The sequence below is a fragment of the Lagopus leucura genome, unplaced genomic scaffold (assembly GCF_019238085.1).
Source record: "Lagopus leucura isolate 7727_CA_CO unplaced genomic scaffold, USGS_WTPT01 Super-Scaffold_100159, whole genome shotgun sequence".
NCBI classification, from domain to species: domain Eukaryota; kingdom Metazoa; phylum Chordata; class Aves; order Galliformes; family Phasianidae; genus Lagopus; species Lagopus leucura.
The window spans coordinates 32294067-32310112 of NW_024962335.1; the positions used below are offsets into that span (position 1 = coordinate 32294067).

The 16046-nt window shown below is 39.1% G+C and overlaps 1 protein-coding gene across 1 annotated transcript; it reads left to right on the forward strand.

Moving 5' to 3' along the window:
• The first annotated feature begins 5025 nt into the window (after positions 1 to 5025).
• Positions 5026 to 10791, forward strand: UPK3A (uroplakin 3A). The gene is made up of 6 exons (XM_042890521.1): positions 5026 to 5080; positions 5290 to 5445; positions 8006 to 8285; positions 9477 to 9559; positions 9992 to 10124; positions 10704 to 10791. Exons 1-6 carry the CDS (start codon positions 5026 to 5028, stop codon positions 10789 to 10791), a joined length of 795 nt encoding a protein of 264 aa, XP_042746455.1.
• Positions 10792 to 16046: the final 5255 nt, after the last annotated feature.

Consider the following 16046-nt stretch of genomic DNA (forward strand, 5'->3'; position numbering starts at 1 on the left):
TGCCCATTTCATGCCAATACAGTCAAGTTACTTCTGCACAAAGCCAATAATAGAAAATGCAGCCTAAGGAATGTAGTCACAGGCCAGGAATATTTGATCTCTTGTCATCTCTGCTTAGCTCTTCATCGAAAAATGTATTACCTGTTCATAGATATAACACACCATTATCCAACCACAATGAACTACCAACAATATTTTATCTTCTCCTTCCTCTACACCAGAGTGACTCCTGATTGTAAATGCTGTTTAGATCAAGTTTCTCAATCAACACTAAATTAGGAAACTATTATTATTACAATTTTGCATGTGCAGAAGTGTGTGATTGCCCTATATTGACCTGTCTGGCACAAATGACCCATCATAACAGGTAGTTCTGAGAAGGCTGCAGCAAAGACAGGGTGCTTGATTTTTATTAGGGACATCTCTACTGTCACATAAACCCAGGATTTTCATAAACACAAATACCTCTTAGATGTTCCCAGCAGTATGAGATTAAAGTTCAAACAGATATCTGTAAACAGTAAGAAATTTCCTCAGCAAACACAAAGTTTTTGTGTAACAAAGGGGCCTTTCATTTTAACGTTCCTCCGAACTGCAGCTGTTTCGGTGCTGTGAGATTGTTTGGAGTTTACTGCAGTGATAAGATCTTACATGAGATTTCTGAGGGGAAAGCTAGAAGGACCAGTTCTGTCAGTAAAAAATTCACCTCAATGGAGCTGTGCCAATTTACATCAAACAGCGGTGTGGCCCTGATTTCTTATGCAGCAAGCTGTTTTTCCCTTCTTATTATTACCACTGCTTGACCTTTCAAGTTTGAACCAAATTAATTGCCACCAGATGATAAAATAAATTCTAAGACTTCATCTTTATAACTGAGCCTTCCTATTTCCTTATGGACACATGAAAAATTTCTAATGTAAGGAGATCTATGGCTCATTGCATTATGCTGCCCAGATCTGTGCACAGGTGAGATCCTAACTCAGCAGGTAGTTCTCTGTTCCTGTGTAGAGCAACTGTAGGATGGAGCTTATCTACATCACTTCGGTCCCTTTTTAACATTTCAGAGATCATCCTGAGGCCCATAATATTTAAACACGAAAGGACTTTATCAGGAAAGGAAGAAGAGAGCCTCCCAAAATGAATCCTGAAGCCACGTTGATAAGCATGCAGATTTAAAGATCTGAAGTGAGTGCCCCTTGTGGCAGCCACAAAGCACATAAATACTCTCCTAAGGAGCCAAAGATGTATCAAAGAAATTGCAGAACTGCACAAAGGTGCCAGGCATCCAAGTGGCCTCTGTGCAGCAGATCTTGAGATGTGAATCTACTCTCCAAGTATTCTGGGATGACTTTGAGAGAGAAACGTCATAGAAGGCATTTCACCTCCTGCTTCAGTGGGCAGTTTTATCCCTGGATAAATGGGAAATTTCTAACTTTTATCTATAGCCCTATGTTATAAATATGTTGTGGCAGTGACTGCAAAATATTTGCCAATAACTGGGAGTTTTCATTGCCAGAATAGCCTGGATTTCTAGATGCTATTATTATATTATTAACACTGGCCACGAGAACAACCACTTCTGAAGTCTATAGTAGCAGCTTAGTAACAGCTCACAACAGACTTTTTGGTTGCAGTGCAGCTCTCAAAAGGTCAAATGCCTTTACCATCATAGCAGCACAACAGCAGCTCTCCTTGCAGGTACCCTCTGCAAGGCTGATAAAACATGACTGAGCACCAGAGGCAGTTACAGATCCCACCGGGCCACCTCAAGTAGGGCTACTGGCAGAAGGAGAAACATTTCCATCATTTCATATGCCATCTTGTCCTCACTTTCAGGATTTTTCACAATGTTACATCTCCATACTTGCCCATTTCTATCTGTCCGTTCTCCACCACTCTCCCAAACCTTGATCATCAGTTTATCAGTGTTCTTAATGATCTCCAAATTCTCTTCCACATCTTTTCTATTCATTGAATTTTATTTTTTATTTTTTTAATTAATTCACAGAGGCATTACTACTCTCCTCTTTCAGCTCATTCCTCACGATCTATATCCACCAAGATATCTGCAGGAAATTGCAAGCTTATAATAGCTTCTCAGACAATCAGTGATGATGCTCAAAGCACTTTAAAATGGATTCTGTGTCTTATATATTGTTCCACCCTCTTCACTGGATTATTTCTGAACTGACTGATGTCACCTTCATGTTTTTTAATCTCTTTATTAAACATGTCACATTCTCTACAAGGAGTTGTGCTTACAAGCAGGACACAAATTTCAGGCTACGTAGTGAACCAGAGAGATGGAACAGAGCAGAAAGTGGGGGTTAACTCCACCCTGCACACAGCTGAAAGATATAAAGAAGGCTTCAACTACATATCCTGGAAGATTCTATACACCTCATGGCCTTTGGGGTCCTATCATCCCCAGCTCATTATGGGCTTCATACAGCCCTGAAAAGGCAGGGATGGTTACAGATAAATTTTACTCTCACAGAGCCATTGATCCAAATCGACTTTAAGGGCTTCTATGGATTAGTCCAGAATTAACCACAAGGTAACACAGAAGAAGACCAGCATAGTTACTTAAACAAAGGCACAGAAGTTTACACTGATCTCATCTGCTTGCTTTAGGGGACACTACAGTTACACTGCAATTAAGTTCATGGTAACATGCTGTAAATCCAGACCAGTTCTCCCGACTTCAGAGGAGTCAATAAGGATTTACATGAGTGTAAGCAAGGATGAAATCTGGTCCTAATTTAGGACACATCTGTCAACACAGATGGAGCTGAGAGAGCTTATTGTCATGTTATTTTCTTATTTCTGTTTGAGATTCTATTCACAGTGGAGTCAACTCAACAATTTTAAAATCTCGGAACACAGGCAGTGTCATCCCCCCTTTTGTGTGTCTAGTAATTTCTATCAGAGTGTGAGATGGCCTGGTACTCAGGCTAAGTCACAACAGCTTAAGAAAATATTCTCATGAGAAATAATGGATTAAATTGTCATCCTGTAACCACTTAAGAAGTTGATTAACGTTTCTGTGATGAGCAACTCTTTTGGCATACTTCGGACAGTTGTAAAATTAATCACATGAGTCACAGCTTGTACAATCATATCCCATAGAGTGCTGTACTACAGCCTTCATCCAGGCAAAATTCCAAGAAAGTCATGTAGAGCTTTGTCTGAGTGGTGGATTTATTGCTTGGTGGCTGCAAATCTAAAAAAGTAATAATAATTGTTACCTTTCAACCAAAATTTATGTTGTGATTCTGGGCCTTAACTTGTTGCTCTTTAAAACTGTTATTCTTCCTGTTGTCCATCTGTTCTGACCACCACAGAAAGAGGATGAGGGAGAAGAACTTTCATGCAAAGCATGGAAGAGTATTCTGTAACGTGTAAGTATCTTGTATGTTACAAAATAGACTGTTTCTTTCTCTCTGACATCCAATAGGTCCTGATGGTTTATTTGCTTTGTTTAAATTAGGCAAATAATATGTGTATTTTCTGTCATAAAAAGAAAATAGTAAGAAGACTGCTGAGCTGAAGTTACCTATCTAAAGAACTCATAATCTGATTCCACAGGAATCACTGTTTGGAGAAAGTAATGATTTTATGACCTAGAATGTTTTTTAAGACCTAGTTGTTTTTTAAGCTGTGCTGTTGCTTTGTGGCTAGAAGCCTTAAAGGTTTTGGACATCACTGATAATGTTTTAAGGAATAAAAACACTCAAGCAGTTGAGTACCAATTTTGTGCAACAAATAAAAAGCTCAAGTTTTAAAAGTCAGATTCCTAGTAATAAAAGACAGAAGGGTAAGTTTTTTTCTGATTTATGTGAGTATTTTTAATCTGCCATACCTGTTTATGCCAGCAATGGCTTGGAGTGCACTGTGAAATGTAAAGGAATACCAAAACACTGCTCTAAACACTGCTCTAAAGCAGTGCAAATCTGGGATAACTCCAGTATTCAAAATTCTCTCTCAAAAGTAGTGTGACAAAAAAAGTCAAACCAAACATATGCTGACGTGCAGAATTTGAAACAAAATGAGACACATATGGAGAGGAAATTACATTATAATTATTTGATTATATAATTCAAATGAATGTCAGGGTCCCATGACAGATCCATGAAGGAGATGGGTTTGCTAATCTACCAGTAGCCATATTACTGTAAATCTGGAGTTGGTTCAGTGGCTTCAAACTAATTCCAAATATTCTGTAAAATCTTGCAGATATTTTTCCCTGCTGTCTACTTTAAGCAGGTGGTTATTAGCTTTGTAATCTGAACTCTTATGTAATAGACCATCCTCAATTTCAATACTCTCAGGTGTACTCTCAGATGAACAATTCAGTACAAGTTCAGCTTTCCCAGTGGCTTGTTATTTATGTTGCTGTCTTGAAATTTACTAAGGTTAAGAAGAATTAGAATCAGAAAACTTCTGTTTTTCAAGATATAACCCAGGAAACACAATTCAAAAGGCAACTGTGACCTAGTGGCTGGCAACCCTGTCCATGACAGAGGCAGTTGGAACTACATGATCTTTAAGGTCCCTTCCAATCCAAGCTATTCTATTATTCTATGACCTCTCAGTTATGGTTGCCCATATTTAAAATTCTGAATCAGAATTATCTATGATGTACGTTGAATGGAAGGTTTTGATGTTCAATCCCAGAATTTCCCTACACAAGAGATTTCAAAAGCTTTTAGGCAGAGAAAGGTAAAAAAAAAAAGTAAAACACCTAACAACTACATACATGGAAAAAACCCTCTCTGCCCATGGCACTGCTGAGAGCTAAGCTGCTGCCCACCACCAGGTAAAAATCATACAGCACTCTACCTCAGCTGAAGCTTGTAAGAGCTGAGGTGATTGGCACTAGCTGAGAAGGAGGGTGATAAGCATGGAGGGAGGTGCTAAGGATGGAGAAGCTTGTGGAAGGGAGTGGATATAGGAGATCTTTAGTAGGGGCTACTTACTAGTGTTATTTTTCTTTTTGTGGCAGGTGTTCAGGAGAGCTCAGGCATGGTCAGCCATTGGGTTGTGTTAGTCCTCTGCTGCCTGGGACAGCTTTGTGCAGGTAAGTGATACTTATCTCTGATCTTTTCTCTTGATCCTCTCTTTGTATCTCATCATTTTTCTGTTTGGGTGGAGTTACTGGAGATTGGTTTTGTTTTTTGGTGTGTGTGTGTGATTTTTTTTTTTCTTTTTTCTTTTTCTTCAAGCTCTTTCCTGGGACCTGTGCTGAAAAAGATTTTCCAATATTATTTTGGCAACTTTCCTTTCCAGATCAGAGCATGAAACCTCGGCTTGCAGCCCCTCAGCTTGCAATAAACAATCCCACTCTCACTACAATTGCTCTAGAGAAACCTTTCTGTACGTTCGATAGCTCACTACATCCAAACAAATCTTATGCCATCTACTTGTATGTAATGAAAAGTTCAGGTAAGTATCAAGCATTATTTCATCTCTAGAAAATAACTACATTATATGGCCATTGCATGCTATTCTTCAGAATTTGATGGGAGCAAGAATCAGCAGAAGAAAACAGAAAAAGAGGTAGCTGTAAGTTACATGTAAGCTTGGCCTCTGGTCTCAGTTTTTTTTACTAAGGTCTTACTATAAAATAGCTATAGGAATTCCATGGTACTGATAAAAGGTGTGTAAGCTGACTCTCTGTAGGTGTGGAACAGCACTATCGGTTATAAACAGTTTGCCCTGATCTTGTTAATGAACCCAACCGGATCAAAATCTGATACTTTCTCTGAACGTGAATGCCTTGAATAAAAACCCCAAATCCCCTAAGTAAATATGCTGAGAGAAGATGGGTAACCTGTGCTGTTTGTTTTATAGTTAAGGTTGCATAGACCCAGTTTATTTGTAACTAAGACAAGTTACACTCATCTTATGAGCAAAGATGCTCGGCACATGGGTTCATTCGTGAAATTAATTTCATAATTGCTTGGCAATGAATCATTGCTGGCCATGACCAAGAGCTTCCTTCACTGTTTCCTGCTGTTCTGACCGACTGTACAGACTGCCAGCTAGAGATGCTCCTTAAGCTGACAGGAATGAATGACTTTATAACATACTGTTGCCCCCGAACGCCATCTGCATCTTCCTTTTTTGAGGAGAGTTCTTGTGGGGTGGGAGGGAAGAACAGGTCAACAGCTCAAAGAGGCTAAAGCGTGCACTGCTGAGTGATGCTCTTCTGGAAAAACTGGAAAGAGTTTTCTTCATTGCCTTGGACTAGTTGAAACTTTAACCAAATACACTGCCTGATACAGCTACCAGCGCAATTATGAGTGTGCTGCCTTTTGAGATGATTCCCAGTAATGAAGTACACCTCTTTGCACGTCTAAAACAAATTGCAAGTACATTATGTGACTATAAAAAGCTACAATGACCTGAAAGCAGTTATAACTGCAAATATGCATCTGGATCTGACATTTTGTGTTAGAAAAGACATCAGCCACCCTGTCTCCTATAGATTCTGTGGGAAAAGCTCTCTAGAGATGGGTGAATCTCTACAGAAGAGGTTTCATAAAGAAAAACCTCTTCCGCTGCTTTTAAAACAGGCAGATGCAGACTTGTTTCTTGGCAGAAGCGGAAGGAATTTTGTTTGGATTTTTTTATGGTCTGCAGAAAAGCACATTCTCTCACTCTTGGTTGCACTTTCGAGCAGGGAGAGGTGAAATTTTAGATAGTTTGATTTTCTAAACACCTTATGTTCAGCTCTGCTGGCAATGAAATGCATCAGTACACAACAAAACTGAGTGCCTAGTAAATTTCTGAAGAACTAATGTAACCTTTTGGTCTACTCTGGCTGATGACACTATCAGACTTGATCTACCTAACAAATTGAAAAAGCAAACAAAAAAACTGCTTGGAGAATAGCTCACCACAGCCATGCTGAGAGTTACTGAAAGAGGACACTGGGAGAGCAGGAAGACCTAGGTGTAATTATTCAGATTTAGGGAAGACAGCCCCAGTAACTCATGTCATGGCTAGTCTTCACTTCCATGTTCTTGACGCTGTTCAAATAACTTGAGCACCGTCTCTGCAGTCAGATTTTGAACCCTTGTCTTTCAAAACAAACTTAATTTTGCATTGTATCATACCTAAAAACTTCTCATGGCCAAACAGTTGCAAGAACTCTGCTCCAGGAGCACAGCAGAATGCTTGTGAACTTAAGTAGTTCCCAGTATACTGCAGCTGCAGAAAAACTGGCAGTCCCTCAGCGCTGACAGCACTGAACAACTGGAAGGAGCTCTCAGATTAAATTAACTCTCAGTTGCAGAGCTTGGGAGCATCTCTTGACACTTGTGCTTTGGCTTTGCAATAGGAAAAATGTGAGAGTTGGAACTGAACTTTTTAAAGGATGCTGTAGAGTTGGGTGCAGATGTATACTTGGCTTGAAGCCATGAAGACTTTCAGACTTTCTGTCATGTCATCTGGAAGCATTAGCATGCCTGGCTGGTCAGGAATGCAGATGCTGCATCTGCTCATGCATTTCCTACACACTGGTCTGCATATTGTGCTGTTCTGGAAGGTGCTATTGTATGACTGAGGTCTCAGGGTTTCTGTTCCATGAGACAGAATTGTGGCTCTATAGAAACTGCCTTGGCAATAATATCAAATCAGAAGCGGCAGAACTTCTGGATGCTTTTTGGAGCCACATGGGGTAGGGGTGAAGAACAGTCTTTGCCACCATAGTCTGTCAAATTCTTGAAAAGAGGAAATGAGAACAAAGAAGAAATGTGGGAGGGTTCTAATGAAAAATATTGCCTGAGATACATTGTATATGCTTCCTGGTTTCTAAGGAACAAATGTAAATAGCTTTGACAACAGATGTGGAGTAAGCAGTGGGATCACCACACAGACTGTTAGCAGGTATTTGGCTTCAGGTATTTTGGGGTAGAAGAGCAATTGTCAACTTAATACAAGATAAAGGGAAAAGGCTGCACTAGTTCTAATAGCCTTGTTAAAACCACCTCTCCTGCAGCAAGCACAACAAGCTCTGTGGTGACTGACAGCAACAGCAAGCCACTTGACAGCACATTCCAGCAAACACTTGGGGGAAATCTTGGACCTTACAAGGCTGCCTCATTCGATGTACCCAACTGTGTGTCACCCCCCAAGCTTGCTGATGCGGGAGACATCAACAAAGTTTCTGACGTCCTGAAACAATACCTCTTCAGAGTTGGGGATGATGGGACTTGTTTGTATGACCCAAACTTCTTAGACATCTGCAATCCACCTCTTGCACCAGACACAACATACAGGTATAACTCTTATTTCTTACAAGGTGATTGCTGCTCTTAAAACTCATTTAAGAATGAAAATCTACTTTCTAGAGTTCCCTTATGATAGTATGATGTGAATTATCAGTACCTAACTGGAGGCTGAAATGCAGTATTGCAATGACAGTTATAAAGAAGGCTTGACTTTGGTCTAGCACTCTGCAGATCGTGCCCTATGGTGTTCTTGCAAACGTGAGCTCTATTGGGTTAAATTCATGGGTCAATAGGAAAACTCACGTGTGAACTTCTGGATCTATACTTAAATTGGAGCAGATGATTTAGGGGCAGTATCTGACCAGCAACTGATGGAAGAAGTGTGAAGAATGAAGTTGAGAATATTCGCCATGTATTTTGTGCTAGATGGGTCTGCCAAATAGCAGACATGAGTTTGGCCCTGCTTCATTTGTTTTGACGGAATTGTGGGAAGCCAAAGTTTTCTGCAACCTCCTGCTCCAGGAAGGTCTCAGGGTAATTGGAGACGTCACAGTAAGGGCCAGGCAGCTTGCAGGCTTGTCCAGCCCCTGCTGTCTGTTGAAGCGAACCATCTGGGGGGCATGGGCACACTCACTGCTATTACCCAACATTCTGGGTTTTGCTGTTACCCACTATTTAAAAGCTGTAGTAAAGATGGCAGCCATATGAAGCTGTATCTTCTGTAGAAACTTTTGCTTCTGAAACAAAATACTATGGGATCTTTTGAGAAAACTGTCTACCCTCCTCTGTCTCCAGACATTAAGACTCAAACTATTGTAGAATGGAAACTGAATTCCTTTGCCAAATGTGTTGTTGGCCTGCTTTTTCAATGCTTTTCCTATCAGAGAAAGTGCCAAAGGTTTCTATTGTTGGACAAAATGTTTGACTTCCATATAGAAATCAAAACCACTTGCTGCTCTAAATAGTGAGGCTTTTCATAAGGGAATAGCAAACTGGGAAAAACTAGTTTTGGAAAGCTAATACCTGCCAAGGCTCATAAAAATGGAGTGCAAACTCTACATGTCATAGCACAGAACGCTTCTTCTATTAATACTATTTGTTCCTTATAAGGTCTCTGAAAATAGTTATCTTTCACTGCTTCTGCGTAATGCTTCAACCGAAAACGGGAGTCTGAGTAGCTAATCTACAAAAGGAAGCTCAACATTTGAAATACCTAATTTAATGCTCTGTGCTCCACAGGTTTAAATATGTGTTGGTTGATAACACTGAAGGTATCATGAAAGACCAAACTCTTTGGTCTGATCCAATCAAAACCAGAAAAGGTAAGTCTGTAGTTTTGCTCAGGTCTTCTGAAGTAGCCTTGTTTGCCTTAGGACATTACTGGTTTCCTAATGAGCAATGTCTAGCATTTTTCTACAGCTTTCATAATTCTGTCAGCCTTTCAGTTCTGGAGTAGCAAATACGAGATAATGATCTGCTTCTTTTGTGTACTTTAAAGCTTTGATAAAGTTTGTGCATGTGATTGCAGACTTGATGGCTGTTCATGTAATCGGGCGTTGCCAAAATTTCTAGGTAGTACAGATACTTGTCAAGTTTATAGCTTCAAAATGCTGACACTGAATCTAAAGCTTCTTCACCATAAATCACTTAGACATCAGCTTTCCTCTCCTAAATCACCTCCTTTCCCCCATTTAGTAAGGTTGTACGTAGTGAAAAAAATGATTCCTAGGAACATTCTTTCCATGGTTTTCTAGCTAAACTTCCCATGAAAATTGATATTTGGCCTGGTCGAAGGAGTGGAAGCATGATCGTCATTACGTCAATTCTAAGTGTGTCAGTGTTCCTTCTGCTTGCTGGCTTGCTCGCTTCTGTGTTTTCTGCTCTTGTGTAAGTACTGCTACACCCTGCAACTTCTAGTAGTAGCACCTAATCCCCTGGCAATCAACATTCTTTTCTATAGTTCCATGCCACTGTTGGTAGTGGTGTTCGATATGACAGACCAGATGATATTCTTTCTCTATTGAACCTCTTATCAGCAGAAGAGGAAACTTTGTCAAATAATCTTCCCTACCAAGGCTGAGATCAACAACTCTTGTAATCATTATGCACGCTAAAACGGTCAGACTTCAGTATGGACTGATGAAAAAAAATAAAGCCTATGCATTGTTTTGTGTATTACAGGTTTCCATATATGTAGAATTTGGCAACTGTCTTAGGGGGGTTAGGCCTTCATAGTGATCATATAGTGTTTTAATTAACACCTGCTTGATTTTGATTGATTCAGCTCTTCCATAGGATAAATAAATTACCATTTTGAATTAATAAACAGTGATTATTAAAAAAATAAATCTGTAGGCTTCTCATACTAAATGTTGTAAGTAGCAATTGACCTTTGCAAAATATACTGACAATAGGCTCCACTCAGTCTCTATTGGAACTTACTGAATTCTTTCCCATAACCACTAGGGAATCAGAAGATCCTTCTGCAGAGACAAAGGGCACATCTGGGACTACTCAACAGAGTGAACTGAGACCACAGCTAAGCTCTGAGTGAACAGCCACGTTCAAGTGAAGTCTGGAAATAAAGCTGAAAATGTGCCATGCCCTGCAGGACTGACTCTTCTGCCCAGCACTGGCCCCCTGCTACAATATGCAACCAACTGGGCCTGTACAACAAACAAAAAAAAGGACTGTTTTTTAAGTCTAGCAGTAGATGATATCCTGTCTTGTCCTAATAAGATTTTACTTAGGTGATTGCTGTTTGTAGCACACGTCATGTGCCTGGTCTGCAGATGAAGGTTCATGAGATCCTTCAGCTTCAACATTCCAATGATAAGTTGTCTAGCACACATTCACATGTGGAGTAAACATTACAACAGGCATCTGCTTCTCATGTTCAGATGAATATGACACAGCCATTGGAGTCTCAGCCTTTCTCTATATAGTATCTGCTGAAGAATTAAAGAAAAACCGCTATAGAAAAAAAATGTTGCAAGACAAAAGTAGAGATTGAAAGGTGAATACACTTATAAACAGGGTCTTCCTCAACATTTTAGTGACTATGTGTCATGCTTTCATTTTTTTCTCTTCTTTCCAGAAAGGAAGAAACTGAATTCCAATTACCCTGCACATAGCAGAGTAATCCTGACCTCATATGCTTAAATATCCTCAAATTGTTTTGCAGGAATGGTAGCTAATAAAATTGCTTCAGATTTCTTCAGAGCTAAGTGTTATTGTTGATGGACTAGTAAAGTTGTGATACTGCTTTGATGGAAAAGCATAAGTATATTCACAGCTATCAGGCTTAGCCTCACTTTTGCCTTTTCTTTATCTTAGGCAGCAGCACCTTCACATCTTACTATCTAGGCTGGTGGGGGGTTTAGAGATGATTCTTCATTTTATGATTTATTGGTGATTAGAAATAAATCTTTGCACCAAGTTTAAGTTACGTACTGCATTTTCTTTCTTTCTTTCTTTTTTTTCCCCCTCTAATACCACCCTGCAACAGGTTTGTCTCCATAAATGACTAATAAGGATTCATTTTCAGAGCCCTCTTCTGTATGTATGAGCAGCTGTTCTACTGTACTTACTGGTGATGAGCAAAAAGCTCTCACTAGTTATTACTGATGTTCCCCTAGTTTACTATTACATTGGATTAAACTGTCTGGGTAACTGCTCTTTTTTGACATGTGCCTTCTGGCTAGAAATGGATGCTCAAGTACCAGGAATGGTTTGGGTTTTCTTGTTTCTTTCTACACTTAAATTGGTGCCTTGCTGCTCTAAACACAATTCTGAGGTACTTCCCCATTCATGTATTGAATCAAGGGACATCTGGAGAAAATTGCACATTTACAGCTCATACTGTCATGTTGAAAATTAGAGTGTATGAGAGATCCTTGTACTGTTCGCCTCCCTTTTAAGCCCAAACAAGTACTTTGTTTTCAGAAGGCTGTAACTCCTTGCTCTGACCCATTTGAAGAATTGGCTAACAGTAGGATCATTAAAATGAATGAAGCCAAGTAAGTTTCCTTTCAACTGCAGGCAGTAAATGCATTATATTGGAAGCCATATCAGTAAATTTTATTACTGAAATAACTTTTTTTTTTTTTTTAAGAAAAGTCGCTTGAGACCGTCAGCACCTACAGCTATCATTTAAAACAACGGTAGAATAATTCAGTTTTGTTTTCTGTCAGTATCTTTCCAGCCATTCACATCAAGCAGTTTATGTCACCCAACAGAGAACTGGTTTTAGTCAGTTTAATGCCTTTAATAGGTGTAGGGGAATAGCTTGCTTTCATTTTTTTGCTTCCCTTGCATCTTTCCTTCAAAAGATTTTCATCTTGCCTGATTTCTTTATGAAAATTTTAGAATGGATGGTAGGTGTACAACCAAGATGTTATAATCACAATATAATTGTGTATAATCAATAGATATCAAGATGCTATAATCGCAATATAATCAAGAGAGTAAGGCAAAGCAGACAACGATAACAAAAAGAGAATAAGTGGAAGAGCTTACCCTTGGGTTGAGCTCACCAGAAGACACCAAGAGAGGTGATCTCCAGAAGAGATCCTTCCCCTCTGGTAGCCAGCTCTTAAATAGGTCCAGGAGGGCTGGAGCCTGGCTCCACCCCTTCCGGCAGCACAGGTGAATTGCCTTCACCTGAGCTCCTCTGGCTGACTCAAGGCTCACCTCAGGTGATCAATCAGAGGTTCAGGCCGTGACTCAGCAGTTCCCATACAGTAGGTTTTTCCTCCCTCACTACTTAACTGGAATTAATTCCGTCTCAGACACTCCTATATTAGCATTCATACATGCTCTTAAGATTTTATTTAAGATTTTGAGAACTTTTCCAGTGTTCAGAAAGTGTGTGGCAAAATAATTCCGCCTTTTTAAAGCTTCAGATCTTATGACTTCAGATCTTCCTCCTCAAAGAGAATGAGAAGAAAGACAAACTCTGACACGGTTCAGTTCTTATCAGAATTTCCTCTTGAAAACATGAAAATAACATGACTAAGGCTACTTTTTATGAAACTCCAGTTTTAGGCAACAAGAACTGTGCTTGGAACAGCCTCGGATTTTCACAAGTTAATGTATGTCAAGTGCCCATTAGTTTTATTGTGAACCATATTTCAGGACTGTGCAAAGATAAAACGGCAGACATGATGAATACCAGAACAGAATCCCAACTACTTTTGCCTCTCTATGTGATATTTTCATTAATCTAAATACTGACTTTTCCCCTCTGCTTCTGTCTCCTCACTGAAGAGACAGTATGGAAATTTCTGTTTGGATCCTACCAGAAGAATGTCCTGACTTCCATCCTGGTCACACAGAAAAAGCATAAAGTATCAATTATTAATAGCATTTCTTATGTTTGCAGGTTTAAGAAAGAGAAAGGTTGAAGGACACTGATTTTGAAAGGACTGCAAAAAAGACCACAGTAAGCTTTTCAGGAGTTGTAGCCAAATCTGGTACCATTTTTGCTCAAATATGATACAGATAAAACAAAAGGATGCTTTCCAGCACTTACGTATGTTTTCATTAGAAATTTCAACAGAAATGAAATGGTTGTCTAGGTACTGTAGCTGTTAACATTTCTAGGCTGAGCTCAAGTTCTGTCAGTGCTGCACATAATGACTGTGAACAAGCTGAACTTGGAAAGCTCTGAGACTTTGACCCATACCTGCTGTTCTGCACAGAGGTGGATGTAATTCTAATGGATTTAGTTTACCCATAGTTTTGAACTTCATTTCTGGTATCTTTTATTTGGTTCCTGATACTTCTCTGGATCAAGTGATGTAGAAAAATTAGTGCAAGGAAGGAGTTATGGTATACGTTTTCAGCTGTACTCTAGGTTGAGATTTAAATGATGGACAAATTACATTAAATTATGTTTGCATCACTTATTCCAGTATGCTCTCTGCTGAGGTCCCAGCAGAAATGTTGCCTTAGACCTGCTAGCAGATGTACTGACTGCACTGAGATTCTGTACAATTGAAAGCTGAAGTTCTCTGCTATCTTGCATTCCTCTGTGGGTTTGTTGTCTCATCCCTGTTAGGCTGTAAATTCCCCAGGATAAAGACTATCTTTGGGTAAACATACCAGCACTCTGTATTGCTATTTCACAACTGGATATATTGCAATGCATAGCTATAATGCTAATATTGACAACAAGTACAGATACTCCAGGATTGAGTTCTGCCTTTGCAGCACATAAATATCTAGGAGTTACATGGTGAAGGCACCGCTTTATCCTGTGACATTACCACAGAATCACAGAATGGATCTAGTCAAATCCTCCAGTTCTGGGCTAGTTCAAGCTGTTCAAAGCCCCGTCCAACCGTCCTGTAAACGCTTCCAGTGTTCTTTCTGACTGCAAATCATAGCATGTCATCTACTCTCATTCATTTCCTCAACATACAGCATCAATATTTTCACATAATGCTTTGTTTGCACACCTCAAGTCCTAGACAAGTTTTAGTAGTGCTGATGAAAATCAGGCACCCTAGACCTGTCTTTTCTGTAGAAATGTTTCCAATATCTCAGTCAGTGTTAGAAAACTGAGGTTATTTGCTATCTATCCTTCCTCAGGCCTTCTAAAATAAGGAATACTCCAGGAAAGATGCCTTATTTTTTCTAAACAAAGTCAATGGCATTATCTGCATTATTGTTATATCTTTATTGATATAGAGAGTCTGTAGGTCTCCCTAGAAACTTCAATGTCTCGTATACAGAAAGAACTACTTCTATATAGGATGGATTTTGTTGCATCGTTGTCTCATGGACTGAATCTTAACAATCTCTCATGTGTGCTAGAGTAAACTGAAAGAATATAAATCTAGTCAGAAGGTATTGTTCCTCATATCTAAATGATAAAGACTCATTCATGCAATAGCCTTAATTCCAGATAATGTTCTCAATCCCTTCTTTATATAAATAGTGCACAATATTTAGAAGAGAAAAAATGGATGTAACACCAACAGAAGAATACTACAGCTCTGCCCTACAAATTGTACAAACTCAGCTTAAGCTTCCTCCATTGAAAAAGAAGTTACTGAAAATTATATGCATCAGCATCTTCTCTTTTCTTTTTTCCATATCTTCTTCCTTGATTTTTATTTACTGTACTTATTTATTTGGAAGCAAATCCGTCCCTCTTTCCAGTGATTCAAACTCAACCTCTCAGATGTTTGATAAGCTGGACTACCTCCCCCTCTGTGCCTTGGAATAGAGGGAGCTGTTCAGGTTAGACAGTGTCTGCAAATATCCCTTTATTACTTTCACATTTGGGTTTTACAACATAATACACACCATACTGCTGCTTTGGAGTGTTGCAAATCGATGTTGTAACTGAAAAATTGAAATGCAGAGGATGAGCAAATAGTAATAATCAGTTTAATATACTGTAGCAGTTCCTAAGTACCTAGTTCTGTGTGTCTGTTGGTTCTGATTATTTAATTTAATGGTTTTTATTTTTTTATTTTAGATACTCTGGATACATTCAGCTATAAGATATATTGATCTTTCAAACTGTGTCATAATAGCACATCTGCTGAAGAATGAGAAAGGAATAAGAATATAATCATTAAGGAATGAGAATAAATCTTTATAAGTCTGGTACTTTACTAATAATGGTATTTTTATTTTGCCTGAATACAGGAACTTCTTTCTTCCAAGGTAGCTTGTAAAAGTATATATGGAATAAGGATGTGCTGCAGTATAACTGTTTTGCCTCGCTCAGGCAGAATATGTATTCAGTGTATATCTTCAGTGTATATCTGAAGGCTCAAGAGCACTTGGAAGAGT